This window comes from Drosophila eugracilis, unplaced genomic scaffold (assembly GCF_018153835.1).
Source record: "Drosophila eugracilis isolate 14026-0451.02 unplaced genomic scaffold, ASM1815383v1 contig_1897, whole genome shotgun sequence".
Lineage (NCBI taxonomy): Eukaryota > Metazoa > Arthropoda > Insecta > Diptera > Drosophilidae > Drosophila > Drosophila eugracilis.
In genome coordinates, this window is record NW_024572751.1 from 1,888,720 (window position 1) to 1,910,923 (window position 22,204).

Here is a 22,204-nt window from a genome sequence, read left to right on the forward strand (position 1 = left end):
TAAATTTCACCGATTAAGACAGCAAACACGTGTTAACACAGCCAACTGAAGGGGCCAAATTAATTAACACTAGTCAATACAGACTGCTTAACTAAGTGGGTTAAGTTTTATTTAACCGTTAACTGGGCTAATGCAACAGCACACATACACAGGCGAATGGGAACGCCCTCGGCAAAATTTCCGTTTGGCGGTGGGCGGAGAGCCCCGGCAAGGTCACATGTTAATGTTAACCTATGACCCAATCTGAGTGCCGTATTATCAGGAATTAAACCGAAATTTCAGCGATGCTGTGGTTAATTTAGATATGGATATGAGCCACTTTGAATATGTGGTTTGGAGGGTTAAGTCCCCACCCTCGTTGGCCACGCCCACATTCCACCTTCTTCTTTCATCCTCCATTTCCTCAGACAGTTCGGGTCAAGTTTTTGTATCTGAAATGAAATATTTTAGTATCCAAGCTTGGATTAATTAATGACTATGATTTCGAATTATCAAATTATATAAATATACAGAAACACTTAATTTTAAATATTTAATTAGGGAAAATAATGTGGGGTTTTATTTATTATACGTATTTATGTTTTTATTATATTTATTGATTAACTTAAGTTTATGCTACACTTTTTTTACTAAAACGTCGTCGCGTCGTATGTGTTTCTCATTGGCTCGTCTCATTGCCGTCACTTCTTAAATTGAACGCCGCATCTAATTAGCTCCTCACTGAGCACGCCTTTTCGTCCTCGCGTCTTCTTACTAACTCCGTGATAATGTCACCGCATGTCACTTCTCTGATCGGTGATCTGATGGTCAATCGTTATTTGGTTTCTGCTTCGTTGTAGGGTCTTCATCTGTTCTTCTAAACCATTTCCACAATAATAAAAATGCCAAGTTTTTATTTCAGTGACCTGCACTGTAAGTGTCGATCCTTGATGGTTGCCTAAGTGGATTTCAAAGGGTTACCTCGCCACACAGAAGGTCCTGGCTAATCAGACAGATAGACCGACGTGGAGAGCTACCCTAGCAAACTGGGGTAATAATTACGTTAACTAAGTGGCGGGTACGGATTACGGCTTGATGGTATTGCTCAAATGCATATTGTGTGCGGCATTAATTTGCCATTGCTTAATTTAAGCAATTAGTTTGTCACGGCATCGTCATGGCGATGATATAGCCACCGTTATAGATATAGATATAGATGCAGACGGCGTCGGTGGCAATGATGACGCTGATCATTAGCCGCATTGGCCGGCTTCCAGGGGCTTTTGTCGCCGTCGTAAGCGCATTTGCATAACTTATGCCGAGGCCCCCCTGAATCAACGACCCCGCGTTGAAGTCGCGGCTTTATAAAGCTTAAAACTCCCCGCTCGCTGGCAAGGGTATAAATGGGTTATTTGGCACTAAAAGGAGTGGCTTTCAATTAACGAAATGGGTAAGAAACTGCAGTAAATAAGTATTAAATAGGATATGTAATGCCTAATGACAATTATTTTGATTTTGATCATGGATTCTACAGAAGTATAAGATACAAAAAGTTAAATTATGATTATCCCAACACTCATATATTGAGAGTTAATATAAGAATTACAATATTATTAAACTTTTATATATTAACGGCTTATCCTTCCGTATCTAAAAGTATTAAATTGATTTGCCAATGAAAAGGAATGCTTACAGACACATTTGGGAATCTTTTAGTGGACACTTCGAAGGCTAACGATTAGTTATTTGGCAAGAAAACTCGAAAAAACTAAAGTCGAAGCAGCATATTTTTCGAATAAGTTTTGATATGAATGTAATTGGTATGTCGGAGTCGGGTTGGCCACTTACCGAACTGGCGGGACTGTTGGGTCCCTGTGGAGCACGGTCCCATCATTTCTAATTTATAAACCTAATGCGGTGCTAACGCAGCAGTGGAAGTGGAAGGGCAATGCCAGTGGCAGTGGCATCTTCCAGAAAACTGAGAAGGATCTCGGGCAGCAGCTGCATTGTCCTGACTATTTAAAATCATTTAATATGCAAGTGTCTTTGTCCTGTTCTCCGAGTTTCCGACTCTGTGAGTTTCTGAGTCTGTGAGTCTGAAAGTACTAGTGCGAACGCGAACGCGAATGCGAATGCGAGGCCGTCGACTGTCATATTTATTTTTCATTTGAGTGCAGCGCGGAAATAAAACTTTGCCATTTGGCAAAACAAGGGCGCGAATGTCGCGCTCCTTGGACGCACGTCAGCTGGCTTCCTTGCTAGCCTTCCTCCGAATGGAACCCGCGAAAAAGGACATGCATTTTCATATAATGCAGCTGCAGAGGATTGTACATTATTTAGCATCCTTTAGGGAAGTAGCGGATGCCGCGCCTGAATAATTGAATGCGACGCCCTGCGTAATAAATGCCTTCTGCCAATGTGGTGAAAGTTTTGGCGCCCCACTCAAGTGCCCTTTGTATTTATTGCCCCGCTTCCTTTTTTTCGTCCTGGAAACAATGGCAAGTCCATGGCAGCTGGAGCGTGGCTCATCGGCTGCTGCCGATCAAGTCGCCTGTCAAGTGGCCTCTGACATGAATTTTTCAGCGGCCTACTTAGCTCGCGTAAAAATTGCTTGCCGCACGTGTTCATTTCCATTAAATTTCTATTAGCGGGCAGCGCGGGGCTTCCCCAAAAAGCTCCAGCAATTAGGCAACCCCCAAGAAGCCCCATGTTCTGCGTGGACTTGTAAGGGGATATGGGAGTATCTCTGTGCGTAAGCCTGCTTTTTCACTTGATAGGTATTTTTTGTTAAGAAAGTTTTTGCCGCCAACGTTCAACGTTTTGGAAAAAAATAATTTAAGTAGTTGAGGAAAATGGGCCAGAACGATGGCGCCAAATCATTCACAGTTCATATTGGGCTTAACGGTAGAATATTTCATAGAAAATTATAGAAAATTAAATTAATATGTTATAGTTTTTGATTTGAGTTTTGGAAATTTTGAGAAATAAAACTTAGAGTGTGTATATAAGGTTATAAATTAGTATAGTATTTTAATTATTTTCTTACCTATTTTAATATTAATCCTCCTCCTTTAATTGCTTAATGCGAAACACACTCATTTTCGCCCCACAATAAAGTGTAAGTGATACCGAAAGCGGAGAAAAAGAAGAAGCGAGCAGCCAAAAGTTAAATGCAAAGTTCTGAATGTGAAAATGAGCTAAAGTGAAAGTTTTTCCTTTCCTTTTTTCGCCGACTCCTGTTGCCGGTTCTTCATATTATTATTATCTGCCTTAATTGTTTTTCTTTCGACTTATTTACTTCGAGGTCCTTTTTGGCTCTCGACTTTGGCATGTGGGTCGTGGAAATTCGAGGGTGCAAGTTCGTGGAAGTAGGGAAATTTTAACAACTTGGCTAAAAATCTATTATTACACTCGCCATGCAGCCAAGGGAACGGACCAGCTCGTTTATTTCCGCACGGAAATTGCCCTGTGACAAAGCGGTTTTATGATCCCGTCACCACCCATCGGCCCACTCAGCTACTGAGCCAGCCAACCACCTACTTACCGCCACCTTTTCACCCATTTCCCCACACTTGTTGGGCCTCTCGGCCCGAGGAAGACATCAGGTGTTCGGATGATTTGACAAAAAGTGTTTGGCGTTTTGTCGAAACGCGCGCTCGGAGATTAGTGCGGATTTTATGGACTTACGCGTCGTCAGCTAAACTGCGTGCGAATCCCTCGGCCACTGCCAGGATAACGTAGAGAAAAAGGTAGCTAAATGTTTGTATATATAAACTTGAATAGGTGAAAGCGAAGTAAGTATAAATTCTTAAACAATATCTTAGACTTTGACAATAAAATAAATAATAATGATTCATCAACCTATCTACAAACAGCTAAAATAAAGTATCTTAACGTGTCTAATGAACTTTCTTGTCATCGATGGACCTTGAAATATTTTCAACTTTTAATATTCTCCCTTTTTAGATTCCTGATTGTTGATCAAAATCTTCTTGGAATCAAAAATAATAACATTACTTTCTTTTAAGTTTATTCATTTATATTTTTCCCTACTTACATACTTCATTTCCTATATTTTTCAGTGTATTATTTAGCACCAGCCCACTCCAGTATGCAGCTGGCCAACTTTTGTCGTTTCACGGCTGAAAGTTTCCCCAGTTTGTGGCTGTCGCTTTTTGTTGGCCACCTCGCCGCCTCTCCACCCCGCCTGTTGTCTGTTTTAATTTGTTTACCTTTATTATTGAGAGATGCCAGCCGAGTGCTCTCTGCGGTTTCCCCCCGGCCCACGTGCCTTGTTTGATTGGCTCTAAGTCCCGGACAGGTGATGTCCCCCGTGTCACGGGGCATTGTCAATTGTTTCTTCTTTTTTCTTTTTTCTAGGGGGCGGCTTTGACTTCTGGTCTGCTGTTTGTTAATTGATATTCATACAAGACGTGCAGATCAAGATGTCAATGGCACGAGGAACACAGGGAAAAATGCTTGACACTGTAAGTTTAGGATGAACTGTAACTCACCAGAAAAAGAAAATAACTAATGGCTTCTAAGTATGAAAGACGTCCTTAAATCAGCTTGACAAACTTTATAGCTTTGAAAAATAAATAAAACGTATAATATTTTAGTGACTTTTTTATATATTTGTATGTATATAAAGAAAGTTTGAGAACAAATATAGATAAAACCGTAAGGGTAACCAAGATTTTGCGTAAGTTTAGTCTTACTAATAGAAAATACCTATATTAAAAGTAAATAATCGTTAAGGTAAAAAAATGTATCTTAATCGGGATAACTTTAATCGCAGCTCTTGTACTAGTAATACTTCCTTGTGATATTATTAGTATTGGGACAACGTTCTCCCTTGAAGTTCCCCCTGCGAGCTGACATCAAAGGTTGTCCTCTGCGGAACTGGACTATCAATGGCTGGAATGACGGAACAAAGGCACGTCCGAGACTCATTAATAATTTTTCGCAGCGCGCATAATTATATAAAACACGGGCAGCGGAAATTGCTAAAAACTATGGCAGCCACCAGAAGCAAAAAAAGTAGCAGCAGTTTTTGAGTTTTTGAGCAACGATGTCAACGACAACGATGACGCACTTAACTTTTAGTGTAGCCTGCAATTTTTACTACACAACTCAGCTCAAAGAGCCATTGGCATCGCCAGCGCCATCGCCAACGCCAACGCCCGTCATTGTCGATGACTTCGTCCTGCCACTTGGCTGCAACTTTGTCCAGGATCAAAAAACGAAGGAGGCGGTCCGGCAGCCAATAGCCATCGCCATGGACATCGCCATCTAGCGACCATAACTCTTTGTCCCGCTCAGCAGTTATTGAACATTTTCAATTACTTTCAGTTGAAAGCATAAATTTTTAATAATTTGAAACATGATAAAGGGAAATTAAAGGCGAAACTTTGTGCCCAAAAAAGAGGAAAGTCAACGCACAGCGGGGGCGTGGTATTGGATGTCGCGCAGGATGTTTTATCAAACTATTATAATTACGTTGGAAAGACAAAAATTTTAATAAATGATAACTTTTTTGTCGTCAGCTCGTCGCAACTTATTAAAAGTATAACGCACAACGTGAAGGATCTCGACGGGTGTTTTTTGAGGGTGGGGGCTCTCGGGGCAGGGCGAAAAAGGGGCAGCGTGGAGAAGGACGTTGCTTTATTAACGAAATGTTGCCAAGTAAATTTTGTTATCAAAGTTTATTACGCCATGGGATGAACGGTCCTGGACACGGCTGCAGTGCGAATATTTAAATAGATTTTTAATATATCCGAGGAAGGCGTGCTGGAAGTTAAGGTGACATCCCTCGTAATTTGATTAGATCAAGCTGCACTCCTGGCAATAAAGGAAGCACTCCGGCAAAGTGCTGGATAGTCAATATTTGCATTGGATATTGGACAACGAAAGCGTCATGTCGCTGGCAGTTCTTTAGTTACTTCTAGCGAAGGGTTAATGAAAGGGTTGTAAGTACAAAATTGTGATTGCAAAACATAGATAACCTTTAAATCATTTTTCAGTTTTTGTTATTATTTACAGTTTACAGTTTTCATATGATTTAATGTCTTATGTAGAGCCTTCATGTTCCCTTGCAATTATAGGGAACGCTGCTATTCCAATCCCTAGCCAAAGTCATGCCAATTTTGGCCTTAATTGCTTCGCTACTTCCGCAACTTGCTGAGAAAAGTTTTGCCTAGTCGCTCAACCAGGGTGCTAAATATCCAATAGCTACAGCACATATGCATATATCTATGCAGTTGTCTTCGGACTCCTTGGAGGATGGGGATAAAGTATAGAGTAAAGGAAACGCTGCGGCGCATTCATTCATTTTTAAATGCGACCAAAACATTTGGCCCATTTCTTATGCCTCGCTCTGTGGCAGATTCCAGGACTGTAGAGTTGCCAAAATGGCAAAAGTTTTTGGCAAATTATAACGCAGGCACATTCGCAGAAGCGGAATATTTGAATTTAATTTCGGGACAGCGACTGAGTCAAGAAACGGAATAGCTGCAATGGCAATGGCGACAGCAGCTGTTGAGCTACTTTAACAGTCTGCTAGCTCATTAAGTTCCCACACACACACACACACACACACACACACTTGCGCTCCCAGGATATATAAAATATAAAGGACGAGAGAGCCGGGGCAATATAATGCGGCACACAAATAAATTTGTCACAGAAAATTTTGCAACTTTGTGTAATCCGCGGGGGAAGGCCGCCTCTCCTCTTTGGGCTCCTCCTTTGACGACGACGACGGTCCACCCAAGAAACCACAGCGCACAGAATCTAGAAATCAACGAGTTTATCTCATTAAAAAGTTATTTTCCGCAGCAGCTGCAAACACACGCCTTCGGGGAGGGCGCAAGGACTTTCCTACACATGCCGGCACAAGGAAGCGGGCTAAGTTCTCAGGACAGGGGATCCCCGCCATGTGTACTTAAAAGTACAGCCAGCTACGAAATATGTAAATCCACTTCATTTAATTTCGCATTTAGCCAAAATGCTAACAGCAAATGACAAATATTCTTGTTAAGAGGCATAAATGCAGCCTTACTGCGGGAGGGAAATCAGGAAGTGGCGGGGAAAGTGCTGGCGATACACTACAACATTAAGCTCTTACTGTTCAATTAAAAGGTAAAATACAGAATTATATTCTTAAAACTAATATTGAATTTTGAATGTGTGTGATTTTTAGTGGATATTTAATTTACAGAACAAAGTAAAGTTTTTGATACTATATAAAGTTAAATCCATTACTAGATTAAACCCACTTCAATAGCAACTTTTAAATTATACAAATATTATATACAGGTCGCTATCTTTTCTCTCAGTGCACTTTGTCTGCCAGAAAGGCACTTCCTTCGCCTGACTCGCCTTAGCTCGAGTTGACTTGGCTTGGCGTCTATCCAAATGGGCCTTCGGCAACGGAGAAGCCTCATGGCAACGCCGTCGCCCCTGTTGTTGGTTTTGCTGGCAGTGCCTGTGCTCGACATACTTTGCCCCAAGTATTTTCCAACTACGCCGTCGCCGCCAAAAAGACAAAGTACATTTCCGTTGGCAGTTTCCTGTTTCCGGTATTGCTTTGATCCAGCGCCTGGCACAAATCCCTGCCACAGCTCATTGTCCTGCCGCTGGAATCGAGCGCTATTTCCATAATAAATCGGAGCATCGACTCGAAAATTAATATGGCTAAGTGCAACCGAAAGCGAGAATGGCAAATCAAACAAGGAGCAGCACGCAAATCAAGTGCAGGACCAACGGCAAGGTGGGAATATCCTTCGATCCCTCCACCTTGCAGCAGGTCCAGTCTGAGGATTTGGCTTCCACTTCAGTGCTCCTCATCTGGTCTTGCCAGGCCGTTGTTGTTGACCGTTTCTGAATGCTTTAGCAGTTTGGTCAATATTTGTGCTGCGCTTTTGCGTGTCCTGTCCTCAGCTCCTGGATCCTGCCTGCATATGCAGATGTCCTAGACGCAGCATATGTGCACTGAAAAAAGTTGGGGGACTAAGGCTTACATTGTAAATAATGTTGGCCTTTAGAAAGTTCATGGATAATTAGTGGTATTTTTAAGAACAAGTAAAGGGAACGGATTAATAAGTTCTAGCTAACCACATTAAAGAACTCACTTTACTCAAAGTGGTGCACAAATTACAAGTTTATAAACAATATTGGTAATGTTCTAAAGACCATATTAAAATATTCTATTAACTTCAGTTAAAGGAGTCTTTAGACCATCAATTTTGCGAGTGCAGATTTCTAAGTGCTTTTAGGCTGACCTCTCGTGTAGTTCTGCCTTCGTTTTTTCAATGGGTTAACAACATAAAAACAGGCTTACACCTCGCTTAGGCTCAACCACCCACAGCTTTCGCTTCAGTGGGCACTTGGCCGGAGTATTTACCTGCTGCCGCCCGCCCACCTGGTCACTAGGATACCCGACTAGCCCAGTAACCTAGTACCTGGACACCTGAGCTGCTGCCTTTGGTTTCGCCAGTAGATTAGCATGCCAACCATCTGCCCCGAACATTCCTTGCCATTCGAAATTTATTTTCGACAAATTTCAGCCTTACCGTTCCTTTGCCGTGTGCTCTCATTTGCTGTAATGGATAAAACTTGTCCAAAACTTATTGAATGTATTTTCCATTTCATGGATGGATATACATCAATTTGTGATGGTTTTTCTAGCTGCTGTCATAGTTTAGTTTTCCATTGCATGCGGTCGGCTTGGCCTCAATGCATCAATGGTCATAACAACAAGCCCATCGAATCCCTCCGGCTGGCCTCCTTTTTCCGAGTCCATTTTGCGAGTTTCAGCCAAGATGAGTGCAGACAGTCGAACTGAATTATGCACACGTTCTATATGCCTTTCAATTGGCTGTGGCCACATTGCATATAAGCTGAATATTTTACCAAGCCGACTCGGAGGGAATCTGAAGTCATAATTGATCAGCTGCCAATTCGAGTTAGGCAGGATACGGCTTTTCTATTTTGGAAGCGATGGTAATTGCAATTCGGGATTACTAAGGCAGTTACGGTGCTAATTGTGCCCAGAGTTAGGGGCTCTTAAAATAGCATAGTTGATAGCTGGACGTAAAGTAGGAACAAGGATGGTTTTAAATAAAGTTATAGTTATGAAACCTAACGGCAAATACTTAAAGGCAGGCACCAATATAATGGCAAACTTGTCTAGTCTATTGATCGAATGCCAAGATGAATACTTACTGAAACATATTAACAGTCGAGAAACTTTCTTTGACCGCTCTGAGGTTTTAATTTGCGTTCCGAGGAAACTTTATCGAGCTACCAATCAAAGGTCAACCACTTCACTCGCACGCACACACACATTCCGGTGGAAACCCAAAACTTTATGCATCATTTGCATGACAAACTGCTTGACGCTTTAGAGCTCCACCCCCGGAGGGTATTAATGGAAATCAATTCAGCTGAAAATTAAAGCAAACTTGTACGAAATTCTTTAGAAGTGTATGTTGGAGAGCTCCCCGGCCGGCCAAACCCATTTCGTGTCCGATTGATCATCCAAATGTTACGCATCGGCCCACATTTACTGCCAATTTGTTGTCGCCTTTGAGTCGCCTTTGTGTTATTTACTAAAAACTTAAAGGACTCAATAAAACTGCCCAGGGATGCACGCGCTATCCCCGCTCTGTTTTGATCCTATGCAAACAGCCAGATAAAAAGTTACCCAGTAACTGACAAGACCAGAAGCAGGTCGTCTGGCTCTGATTGTGGAAGTTCGAGACTCTGGGTTGCCGAGTTCTCCAGCTTCCCAGTTGCCCAGTTGCCCTGTTGCCCTGTTGCCCTGTTTCGCCGAAAGGTCAGCATTTGTGTTTGCTTTGTAATTTGTTTATGCAAAATTGCCAGAGCAATTTCATAATGGGTCAAAAGAGAAATCAACTTTTGTGGAGAGTGCTTTAAAATGCATGACAACCACAGCCAGTAGCCTGGCCGGAAAATACGCCTGATTGCTGCCAGGTTGTTGTCGTCGTCGACTAAATGGACCGGATGTCACAAACTAAAGTTGCCAGTTGTTTTCCTTTTTTCCTTTTACCTTTTCTGAAGGTATTAGCATTTTTCTCATTTCATTAGGTAGCATGAAAAGATATATAAGCGATCTGGAAGCAATGAAGAGTAATTGAGCAAACCTATATAGATTTTGTGGTTATTAATTAATACTATTTATTACAGACAATGATTGCATTCACTTTCCTACCTAAGACCACCAGTTCTTGATCGATTAGTGCCAATCCTAATCCATTCTAATCTTAAATGAAAAGTGAAATTAAAGTTTTTTATAAAGGGTATTTCAACTTCATTTTCCAAAAGCTGTTTTCCATTCCAGTTTCCTTTTTTTGCAATCACACACACTCACTGGAATGGTTGTGACCGCCATTTGTTGTTTGGACGCCGGACCGTCGGGTTGATTTGGCTTTTAGTTTGCTCTGTTCCCCCCGGGAATTTTCGCCTTTGTCCCATAAAAAGAGTTTCCATCCGAAGCGTCGGGAGTGAGTCCCAAGTTTTGCATAGTTTAAGGCTTTTAGTTTTAGAAATTTGACTTGACAACTTTCTGCTGTCTGATGGCACAAAGTCGAGGTATCTTATGCCGCTCGGTGTTAATATGATGAGCATTCTTTCTGAGCCCCCTTTACCCGCTGAGGTGATGGCAAATTGCATTCCCGTGGGATGTTTGCACGGAATCAATACAATATTGGGATCGACTCGGAAAAGTAATTGCAAATGTTTGCAAAATTGCTATTTGATGACGGAAGTGCAATGCATTTCCCGTCTGCGCAGTCTGCATTTTCAGTCCCCAGCTATAGGTATGTGTGGGTAGGTCGTGTGTGTGTGTTTGTGTGGAAATGGAATGGGTGAGCCTCCCCTTTAACGGCCAGGTGTGCGTGAAAGTGGGGGAAATAGAGCGATGCAAGCAACAGTTGGCTTGGGATGAAAATGTTCTTACTCTGCCTGAGATTTTTAGCTCCAATTTTACATTATAAAGGTGATCTTAACAAGACCTTTTCACCTGATTAGTCTTTAGCACAAAAGGAATTTCAAAGGATTCATGTTTTGTTTTATTCAAATTACATTTCTGTTTTTATTATCTAACGTAATTACACTATATTATTCAAATGTTATTATTATTCAAATCAAATCGTAGTCGAGTCTCATTTGCTCCTCTTAAGCACGACTTATCGTCGTCAACTCTTCTCTCAAACTACTCGTTCCTTTCGTCGCTTCTCTCGTCGTTTGCTTAGATCTTCTCGTTGTATCCACCTCCTTTGCCAGATGGTGTTTCTGGTGTTTCGGCGTCTAGTGACATTGTAAGTTCTTATTAACCATATCATTTTTTAAACAATGTTACTCAAAAGAAATCTATGTTCCATGATACATCCACTTTTTATCTTAAAATCACATCATAATAATAAACAATATAAGATAAACATTTTTAATTCATTTTGTTTTTCAAGATTAAAAGGTTTTTTGAAAGAGATTAAGAACCACTGTTCGTTTAAAACTCTCCTTATACGCAGGCATATATATATTTAAGCGGATGATGTTCAAAGGCTTTTTGTTTGTTAGCCGAAGGCTCTTCCCTTTTATTAAAAGGTGTCGCCTTGCAAACAAATTGAACTGAAATTGCCGTAATTGCGTGAAATATTTTTGCATTTCTTTAATCATTTCAAGGAGCTGCAGTGAAAGCTCCCGGGGTAAACCACTTGCAACATGGACACATATTTCTGTACGCATATACACATCTGGGAAATGTGATGTGCGAATATATTAAAGCGCATATTTATTTACCTGAATGGATGACCAACGATTACAAGAATCACAGTTGGAGGGCCAACCGAACCGATGCATTTGCGTTTGCAGCTGCAAGTGCAACATTTCACTGTCACTTATGCATGTCCGCTTGTCATTTAAGCACAGCTTGACTGGGGTCTATATATATACATTTACTATATATATATATATATATATATAGGAATGTATATGTCGACGTACGGATACATGTTGTTTTATTAACGACTGGCAGAAGGCTGAAGTTCCTGCCCGTCTGCTGATGGGTCCAGTGAATTAAATTGTAAAGATTTCTCTTGCCTCCAATGGGTTTTTTTCTGCCTTTTGATTTTTTGATATACCTCAGCCTTGGCCCCATTCGATGTACCAATTTAAATTAATTCACCAGCAGATTATCGCCATTACACCGACTTAATGTACACAGCAAATTAACGATCTGCCAAGACAATGCAATAAGTTGCGAGTCACTCTGGAATCCTTCGAATGCAATAAGCGCGAATTCATGTGAGGCATTTCTTAAATTCCATCCTTGCGATTAACCCATTCATGGTCGGGTTAAATGCAATTTAATTGCATGAAAAGTTCTCCGACTTTCAAAATCTCTTCAAGTTTTTTAGGAGGGGTTGTAACATTACTTAACTTTATGCACAAACATTTTATTCATCTGCATACCTAACTATGCTAATTAAGAGTGGGGGATTCTTAATAACTGCATATTTGGTGTACTCTCAACTAAGGAGTAAGGGGTAAATTAGAGATATTTTCAATATTCAAGAAGTAAAAAATTGGTTCCCTCGGATACCAGCTGTTTCGCCGTTTTTAAGCTCCGTTCGGTCAGTCGAGGCAAATAAATCTCACGGATTCACCCTACGCCATTTAGCAGATACGTCGATTCGCCGGGAAAGCTTTCATTAAACTGACAACTCCGGGAGAAACAAAGCGCGAAACTTGGCTGGCACTGCGTAATTGACTTGCTGCTGGACCCCAGAACCTTGATCCAAGTGGGAATGGCTGATGGGAGTGCTAAAAGTTACGTCCTTGTCATAGTTTTATTTGTGTCCGCCCCTCCGAGTCGAAAGATGCCTTCAACTTGTGGCTTCTGTGCGTTTCCTTCTTGACTTTCAATACCCTTGCAAAAGTGGTTCATCCTTGTCTGTCTATTCTGTGTATATTCTTTAAATGTTTATAAATGTTTGGTTAGAAACTAATACTTGGGGATACATTTTATATTAGACATCAACTTTAAACGAAAAATAATATTTTTGGGTTTCTTTTCATATATATGATAAATGTGATATATCTTCATATTATGCCACACTCTGTTAGGGTATCCCAAATTCAAGTCCCCGAAGGAAGCCCCCATTCCCCTGTTTATTTTTTCTATTTCGTGGACTTTTTTTTCGGCGCTTACTTACGATAACTTTATGGCGCTTATCGCTACAAATGTGCTTGTATCTGGGCGCTCTTCGTATCCGAGTATCTGTATCTTTATTTCGCCAGCGAGTACATTCCGAGCGCGCCACATAAAAGTAAAGTGTAGCCAAGTTGATGCCGTCGAGGGGCTGCAGAAATGGGTCGAGTTCCGGGAAGCTGAAGGAGGAGGAGGACCAGGAGCAGGAAACCAGCTTTACTCCTAAGTAACTTATGCCATAATTTCACCCGATCCCACCGCCGAAAAACGCTGGCCACACTGCCTGGGCATCGTAATCGCAAAAAGGAGTCGTCTGGCAAATATTATTTTTTATATTTATTCGACTTTTTTCGCCCTGGCTGCTTAATGTTTATTATGAATGTTACTCGTGAGCGTATTTAGTTAATTTTATTTCACACAAGAGAAGTCAGAAAAAGGCGACCGACCGACTCCGCCAGAATGTTAGCTCGTCTTTTTCCCTTTTTTTCGGCTTTCTTCCAGGACTCGAGTCGAGTGCCGGCTGAAAATTAAGTTAACGCCATCAACGCATCGCCAGTGTCTCAGTTGGGTCTATGTCTATGGATGTGTATGAATGTGTATCTGTGGCCGGGCAAATAAGAAGCCAGTAAACATGGCAAAAAGGCAGCCGCTTATCTGCGTTAAGTAGATGAGAAAAGTTTGTGGCTCGGCGCGTTGATAAGTTGAATTACTAGCGCACATATTTCTTTCATGGGAGTCCTGGCGAGATGGGGTCGCGAACTCATTCCAAAGTCATCTGTAACCACCTCGACGGAACACCCATTCCCTGGAAACGTCTCCCAATTGGTAGATAGACACACATTACCTCCGGCGAACCGGGCATATGCATTAATTTGTTTATACTCGCTGAGCTTTGGCTTTGTTAACAAGACGAACTTCTAAGCACTGCTCAATCTGCTTTTATTCACCCTCTGGTGCACTGGAAGAGAAAGATTAAAATTAAAGATACAAACCAATTACATAAATAATTTCAAAATATCTTACAGAAAACGGGCATAGTAAATAGGTTGGGATTTTGATCTTAATAATGTTCGTATATGGTAACCCCTTTCAGTAGGTATATTACTAATATCAATGTATTTTTTCCAGTGTATACTCTCACTTTTATAGCTGAGTAGCCCAGTGCCAGAGACATTGCCTGGGGAGCTTGAATGGCAGGAGTAGCCGTGGGAGCAGCATTAAATTGGCGACAGTGTTGCCCAAATCTGCGCTGCTTAAATGCAAACTGTTCAACTTTGTTGCACTGCCAGTGCACTCACAATGACCTTCGGATGAGGTGTGTCCCCCGGAACTGAGGGCGTGGCCTCGAGGCAAACACGTTGCCAGCGACTTAATTAGATCTCAGTTTATGCCAACGCGGCACTTTATGGCAACGGTTTAAAGTGACCATTAGGTCGAACGACATTCCAAGCCCTCTGGAAAGATAGGGACTCTGTTGCCGCCTAAGTGGTGCGTTTAATGTTTTGAAAATATACTCAGAGTACAATGTTATGCTGTAACAATTGGTAGTGAAAAGGGCTAGAAACTAGGGGGTCTTGTTCTTCTGCAGGTAGAAAAAGCGATTGCCAGGACCTGGCAAGTGGACAAAGTTCCGGAACTGTTCTATATCAAAATTGTTGGCCTCGTATACAAAGGGCTGCGGTTTTTCTAGTGACGGGTGAGGCGAGACCTGCGCGCCCTCTGAGACCCTCGTTTCGTGCTGTTTTGGTTGGTCCCAGCGGGCCAAGATGGCCCAGATGTCCCGCTCATCCTCCACCTCCTTCTTATCCTCCACCACCTCAGGAATCGACTTTTCGCTGGAGCTCGAGAACTTGGGCCGCACTTCCTGGCAAGCCTTGCGCTTTGAGATATCATTCTCGATCTGGTAGACAATCGGATGACGGCGTTCTTTGACCACCGCACACAGGTTCTCACCGTGGTGCAGGTTTTCGTGAATATAGTTATTCCGTCGCACTATCATGTCCACCTCGAACTCCTGATCAAAGGTCAGATCACACTCCCGGAGGTCGGCGAAAAGGACCTTAAGATTGGGATCAAGGTGGGCGTTAGCTTAACGATAATCAAGGGCTTTTTAAAGGTAATTTCATAGTTCTTACCCGTTATTAATTTCCACACTTACCCGGGTATTCTTCTCGAGAGCTCTCAAGATATGGTTTCCTTGGTTGGTGCCGATATTCATGGCTGCCATTTCAAGACTCATTAGAGGTGTGTGACTGCGCAGTAGGTTTCCTATATCCCGAACGATAACGCTCGAAGTGAGGTCGCAGCCCGAGATGTTGAGGGCCATCACATGCGGAGTGCCCATGATGCTCGTGACGAGCGATTTTATGGCTACTTCATTAAGTGGATTGTGGGCCAGGCCCAGGTACTCCAAAACCCCTTCCTGGGTCTCGGTCAAGGCCTTGCCCAGCACAAGTGCCGAATTGGATCCCAGTCGATTGTACTCGAGCTGGATAATGCGATACATCTTTGGGCGCTTGAGCAAGTAGGCCAGCCCTTCGCTACAGTCATCGGTCATTTGGTCATAGCCGAAATCAACCTCTTCCAGGGAATCCAAAGCTTGTAGAGCTCGTGCCAAGATGCGAAACTTCTTGACATTCAAGCGCCCGTTTCGCAGCTTGAAAGTCCTAAGGTTCGGCAGACAGCGCAAGCCTCTACTTAGACGTACCATGTCACCTTCTGAAAACCTCATGTAACGGCTGTGAGGTATCAAAATAAATATACAAAATTATTTTAAAGTTGTAAGGTAATATTACAGCTGGTGGTAGACATGTCAAGCAGATATATCGACTATAAGTGCGTTTCTAACCTTTGAAAGTCTTTCCCTTCCGGAGGTCCCAGAAACTCCAACGTGAATGACACCATGTTTCCAAAATAGCGCACGAATCCTAGATCGATGTGGTGGCAGTGGCTATCCGGATAGTCGTAGCGCTGGATCCGCTCAAGCAGTAGAATCTTGTTGCGGTGGTCCGGCTTTCTGTCCTCATCATCCTCAGGCTCGGGAGCAACGGTTATATTGAACACGTCCTGAATCGGCGGTTCCTTCTTCTTTTTCTTCTTCTTGGTCGTATCAACATCATTTAAGCCAAGTTTTTTCTCTTCGCGTCTCCTCCTATTCTCCGCTCGATCCGCCCGCTTCTTGGCAATGATATCCCGCGCCTGCTGGCGGTTGTCATTACGCTGATGGCGGGCATTTCGGCGGATCGTGTCTTTATTTTCGGATTCCGCATGCCAGAAGACAATAGCGGGTTCAGCACTCGAACTGGACTGATGCTCCTCCTCGCCCTCGCCCTCGATTTCTAGTTCTGTATCCGGCTCATCACTGGAGATTTCCTCCTCATCCGAGGACTCGGAAGGTATGTCGTCGTCGATCTCGCTCTCCATATACTTCAGGAAGGCATAGTCGGGCAGTACCTGCAGCTTGCGAATGTGCATGGAGGTCACGCATTCCCAAACCTTTTCAGCCAGTTGGGCAAGCTTTTTCTGTGGTTTTACGTTCACCGGACAGGCCTCTACCTGCTCCACAAACTTGCGGCTCACTCCCTCCGACTTCCAGTCGAACTCATTCCAGCGCTTCAGGTGCAGCGTCTTGTCCAGCGTATTGCTCAGCACTACGCGTCGCCAGAAGCGTTGGTCGTCGATCATATAGCATTCCCTGCGGGAATATCAATATTTATTTATGATTCTTCAGGATATATTGTTAACTTAAATTTGTAATAAAATAGACTTAGCGGGGTTCTGGCTCGTAAGAACCTACCTCAAAGGTAACTCCACGTCCATGGCGTCGTAAAAAATCCTCATTAGTTCTGGTCTTGCCTGCAAGTAAGGTGTTATACCCCGGATTCCCAGCTTGGCCAGACTTTTGACAGCGAGGTTTGCCAAAGTATCCAAGTTTCCGTCGATGAAGGCCTCGGCGAATATCTCGCGATTTCTCTCGCTGTACAGATTCAAGGTCTGCGTTGAGGGGTTAAAGAGCTCATATGTGGCCAAGAGAAGGGGATCCGTTGGAATCCGGAACTTCTGGGCGTAGTGGGGCTGAACGGCCTCCTCTTCTTCCTCGAAGTCCATCGCGATAAGATGATATTGAGTAAGTCCTTGTATTTTTTGTATGATTCGAGTCTCGTTTTGAAGTATTAGCCCAAGCTTTTAGATGAGTCCCAAACAGCTTTAGGATATTTCAGAGATGTTTTATCAAACCCCTTCTTAATTCTAAAGAAAATACATTGCAATATCTTTTTAATTACAGCACTTGAAATGGTTTTTAAGAACCTCCCGTAAAGGAAAGATATTTTCTCTGAATAGTTAATATTCCTTTCTCGTAATTCAGCTTATTCCGCCATAAACATTGTTTTTGTAGAATGAAAAGAATACTCCATTCCATTAATCCCCTACCTTATGCGAAGTGAATGTTTACAGCGGCTAATTTGAGAAAACTCGCCTGGGATATTTCCCACTTAAGGCGCTCTTTAAGCGTTTGCTAATATTTGCTGCTAATGTCTCACAAGCACTTGCCAAGCACTCGAAGCAAATTTAAATTAAGCTAACCTAATTGAGAAGCGGAGAACAGTTTCTTTTTGTGGCCAGAACCGCTTCACCCGCCCCCCTTCTACCCGATATTCCGGTCTTTGTTTTGATGGCGGTACTGCCAGGGGCTTCACCTTGCCGGCTATTTTTCTACCTAATGAAATAAAAATAGATGTTGTTAGAGCTGCTCGCTGAGTGTGCTCGTCTTGTCCGGGTGCTTTTGTGCCCGGATCGGGGATGGCCTCAAGTCTGGAAAGAGGTTTCCATGGTACATGTATATGCAGATGCTCTTACCTCCTGCAACGAGGATGCTGCACAGTGGAAAAACATAAAAACTTACCCTTAACTAATTTAAAAATAAAGGATGAAATATAATTGTTCTTTAAAAGACATTGACTAGCAAGATGATAACGCTAAAAATACTTTTGCTAGTAACTAAAATCTATAATAACCTACCTTAATAAAATTTTCCCCGGTGCGGACCTATGAAATTCCTGGCTTTGTGAATTTGTTCAGGGCTGATTGTCTCTCCAGTGGAAGTGGAGCTCTTTGTCGCCGGTTTCCAGTACAAATTAAGTGCATGCCAGCCAGCCCACTACTCAGCACCCACCCACATCTTTCGCCCTTTTTGTAACGACAACTGCATTGCTAAGTGGAAGTTCGACCATGACTTTTGCTTTCGCTTCGTCAATCACCTTTTTATCTGGAAGGACATTACCAAGCCAGCTCAACTCGGATTCGGTCTTACCAACTTGTCCTTCCTCGCATGTCCTTCCTGTTCCTCTGAGTATGTGTGTGTGTGTGTGTGTGTGTACCAAAATTTATTACAACCTTTGGGAATTCTTTTAAGTAGTTGCTCGATTCAAAATAATTTTCCATTTATCACTGTGATAACAAAACAGTTTTCCCCTAGCCACAAACCAGCGCGAAAATGGCAAAATAACATCACTAGCAGCGAACATTATGAGTGGGTGGGTGAGGTAAAGAGTGCTCGCTGGCCTGGATGAGGAGTTGGGGATGGGAAGGCATGGGGGCGTGGCAATGGATGTGGCAATGGCAATGGCTTGGCCAAAATAAAGTGCTCTTTCGCAAATCTCGCTGCCGTTGTAGTCGTCCTGGGAGTTGAGCTGAAGACTGGCTGCGGTCGTTAGGGAGACCGCCTTGCCGGACTGGCTCTAATGATAAATGCCGGGCAGCAGGTGATTTAAAATAATTTCGGTCAGCGCGTGAAAAGTATTTGTTGTTGGCGCTGTTGTTTTCAAATTTTTGAAATTTACGACCTGCCGTTCGTCTCGCGGTAAACTTCTGCCTTTCGCCTCCAGGCCAAAAAGGCCAAAAAGTTGCCGCGATTGCTTAACAGACATGTTTGCAACACTGGCCCAAGGGATGCTATAAACCGGAAATGGTGCTCCTCAGAAAAAGAAAAGCAACAAGAAAAAATGGAACTTCCAGTCGCGACACGATGGTGTTTCCTTTCTTTTGGCTAGATGGCTTGGATGCCACAAAAGAGTTTAGCCAAAACTTTGCTTTTGCATTTTCCCCATTCCCTCCTGGTCGAGCTCTCCCTTCTATGGATTTTTGGCTTGTTGACTTTACAAAGCCGATGTCAGAGGCAGATCGTACAGTACATATAGAGCCAGGATGGACAGGTCCAGGGGCCGGAGCAGGTGAATGTGAATGTGCAGGTAGGCCACGGCCAGACGCCATGCATCTTTCATGGCTGCGGCTCGAAACTTTCATTTGTGTTCGAGCCAACTTTGATGAACTAGCCAAGCAATGCGGTGTGCACTGCAGGGAGAGCCTGGATATTTTAGGGGTTCTTCATTTTGATTTTATTAAAAGGATATTTTGAAAATATTTAGTATAAATCTCCTATATTAATATTAAGTTTAATAGAGAAAAATGGTTTCTTATTAAAAGTGTAGCTGTGATTATTTTTCAATATTTAATGCAGGCCATGAAATTGCATTTCGGTTGTTTATCGAATGATGAATATTGTATGCTGTGTGCTTTAGGTTACAAAAATAATGTTTACTTGCTGTTAAATATTTTGTTTATTATTTTATTTAATGCTTTGCATGAAAAACGCCAAATGTTTCACAAAACATTTGTTACGGAAGAAAATATATTAAATTTTAAAAAGCGTAAAAGATAATTACCTTATAAATTATTCGTGTAAGTAGAAGCTTATTTCAAACATAAATCTTTTAAAATGTTAAATATTTTTATCTCTTTTTGGTGTTAAACCTATATTAATTCACTTTATTCGTTAAAGTTACGTACTATCAGGTAATCGAAGCAAATTATCCCTTATTATTTCAGTGTACTGCCCTAGAACTTTGGAACAAATTGCAGTTGCAAGTGCGAGAATTATGCACTCGGTCCATTGAGCTGCGCGTATTGCGTCATTAAGCACACAGGATCCACAGGATGCTGAGTCCGGGATCCTGAGGAGCAAAAGGGCAGCGACTGGACAGACCAGACGCAGTCGAGTGCATTTGCATAATTTACAAAGTTTGCCGGCATATTGGTCAAGTTTCTCACATTGTTTCCAATTTTTCGGAGACTTGCCACTGCCTGTTTATTAAGTCATCAATTAAAGGGGCGGGCAAAAGTTGCATTGATTTTTAATGGCCCAACTTACTGGGAATCGAGCACGGTCCATTGTCCACTGACCTGGACCTCAAATGTTTGATGAGGCTTAGGACTGAAGCCCTCGAAAGGCTTCTTCATCAAGTGATGATATTGGTTTAGTGCTGCATTGAGTCGAGTGCTCGATAAATAGCTCTTCACTGGTAGATGAAAGCGATGCCATGTTTACGCAGCTCCTTGTCGGCCAAAACTCTTCATTTGGGCCATATTTTGCCGTGTTTAACCAGCTTTCTATGCAGATTGTTATGGGTTCACCGGTCTGTGGGGAGACCCTCGATATTCGGGCCCTTCACATAAAATCTAACGACATCGGAGCCGTTCGATACTGGCTGTCGGCAACATTTACATACTTTCGGAAGGAATTAAAATTCAGCCAAAAACAAAAGGACAAACGGAAAGAATCTATGGAGAATGGCAAAAGTTTAGCATAAACTTTTGGCGCTTTACATGCAAAACTTGCAATTGGCAGTGGCCGAGGCGAACATGTTTTCCATCCCGGGACTGCTGCTGCAACAAAGTTTCCGTAAGCCGATAGGGTTCTTTGTTTTAACGACTTAGTTTGTGGTCGGTCGAGGCTTTGGCCGCTTCCCCTGCGAACCATCGAAGTTCCACCGATTCTCGATTGTCACTCCAAATCCGATCTCTGACGAGGGCTCGCTAAAATGTCCCCCATAAGGACAATTGAAAGGTGAGACTGATTCGAAAAGAAGTAAATATTATATATTGGGGAGATAGTTGAGCACTCACTACGGAATTTGATTGAATGGTAATGGTAATCCATAATGTACAGAACACACTATGCTGTAAGAAAACAATTGGTTAACTTAAAAAACTTAAAGTTAACTCAAAGAGTTTTATCCCAAGAAAAATTGCAATTTCTGATTTTTACATGGTAACCGCAGACACTCTGGGTTCATTTCTTGTGGCCAAACTAGACCTGGTTGCAACACCCCTTTGGTCCATCTGAGTACCTGCCTCACCTGGCTAATGAGCGAACATGTTCCGCTTAAACGGGTTTTGCGGTTTCAAGGAAGTGCAATGTTGTAGTTAATTTCAAACGCCGCACCACAGCACACTTTCAGAGACAGGGGCATACATATGTATATGCAAACAGAGTCACATGTGTCGCATCTTTTTTTCATCATCAAACCTGATGCAATATAATCTCCTTAGCCGCAACGCATTTGAAATGTCATGCTCGTTGTCCCCATTGCTGTTTTGTTCGGGATTCCACTGATGAGGGTCGCAGAACAGCAGCTGACGCACAACGAGGACGCGGACGAGGACGAGGCCACAGAAGGCTCTCTCTGCACAGTTGTGTTAAGTTGAATAGCAAGGGGGCATTCAGTTCTTGCTTACCGAAGACGTTTCTATTGAAATGCTTTTCTATTTTCAGATTTTATCTAAGTAATTGATCGAGATTTTTACACCTAAGAAAGAAAACTAATATCAATAACCTTGTAACATTTCATGGCCTTTTATTTTGGAGAACTGTTGACTAATATTTTTAACCTCGCCTGTTCGTTCGATTGCATTTGTCTGTCTGCGAAAGTGTGTGTTTAAAAGTAAGTGTGCGAGCGTAGTTGGTGCTTTCAATTAAAATTTCAACGTGCACGTAACAACTTTTATTGAAATTACGATTGCAGGCAGGTGCACACACAGTCGGGGAAATGAAGGGAGAAGGGCGGAGAAAGCCGGTTGGGTGAGGGACAAAGCGAGAGGGGATACGCACACATTCACCCCACACAGCGTCCAGTGGCATTGCATACTTTATGG

General features: G+C 42.5%; 1 protein-coding gene and 1 long non-coding RNA gene across 2 annotated transcripts; one reads left to right on the forward strand and one right to left on the reverse strand.

The window, feature by feature from the left end:
- Window positions 1–14,689: 14,689 nt before the first annotated feature.
- Window positions 14,690–17,344, reverse strand: LOC108115263. Its single transcript, XM_017226620.2, has 4 exons — window positions 17,010–17,344; window positions 16,062–16,907; window positions 15,372–15,951; window positions 14,690–15,272 (listed from the first exon to the last, which is right to left on the reverse strand). Exons 1-4 carry the CDS (start codon window positions 17,318–17,320, stop codon window positions 14,778–14,780), a joined length of 2,232 nt encoding a protein of 743 aa, XP_017082109.2. The 5' UTR covers window positions 17,321–17,344; the 3' UTR covers window positions 14,690–14,777.
- Window positions 17,345–19,837: 2,493 nt separating this feature from the next.
- On the forward strand, window positions 19,838–20,394 carry LOC108116991. The gene is made up of 2 exons (XR_001772872.2): window positions 19,838–19,951; window positions 20,099–20,394. It is a non-coding gene; the product is annotated as an uncharacterized LOC108116991 (long non-coding RNA).
- Window positions 20,395–22,204: the final 1,810 nt, after the last annotated feature.

What these genes read in the sequence shown, in the direction of transcription:
- LOC108115263 (XM_017226620.2), bottom strand. Translation starts at nt 17,320, where the DNA reads ATGGACTTCGAGGAAGAAGAGGAGGCCGTTCAGCCCCACTACGCCCAG. An exon ending in GAAGGGAAAGACTTTCAAAG is followed by an intron (nt 15,952 to 16,061) that starts GTTAGAAACGCA and finishes GATACCTCACAG; the next exon opens with CCGTTACATGAGGTTTTCAG. An exon ending in CTCTCGAGAAGAATACCCGG is followed by an intron (nt 15,273 to 15,371) that starts GTAAGTGTGGAA and finishes CCCAATCTTAAG; the next exon opens with GTCCTTTTCGCCGACCTCCG.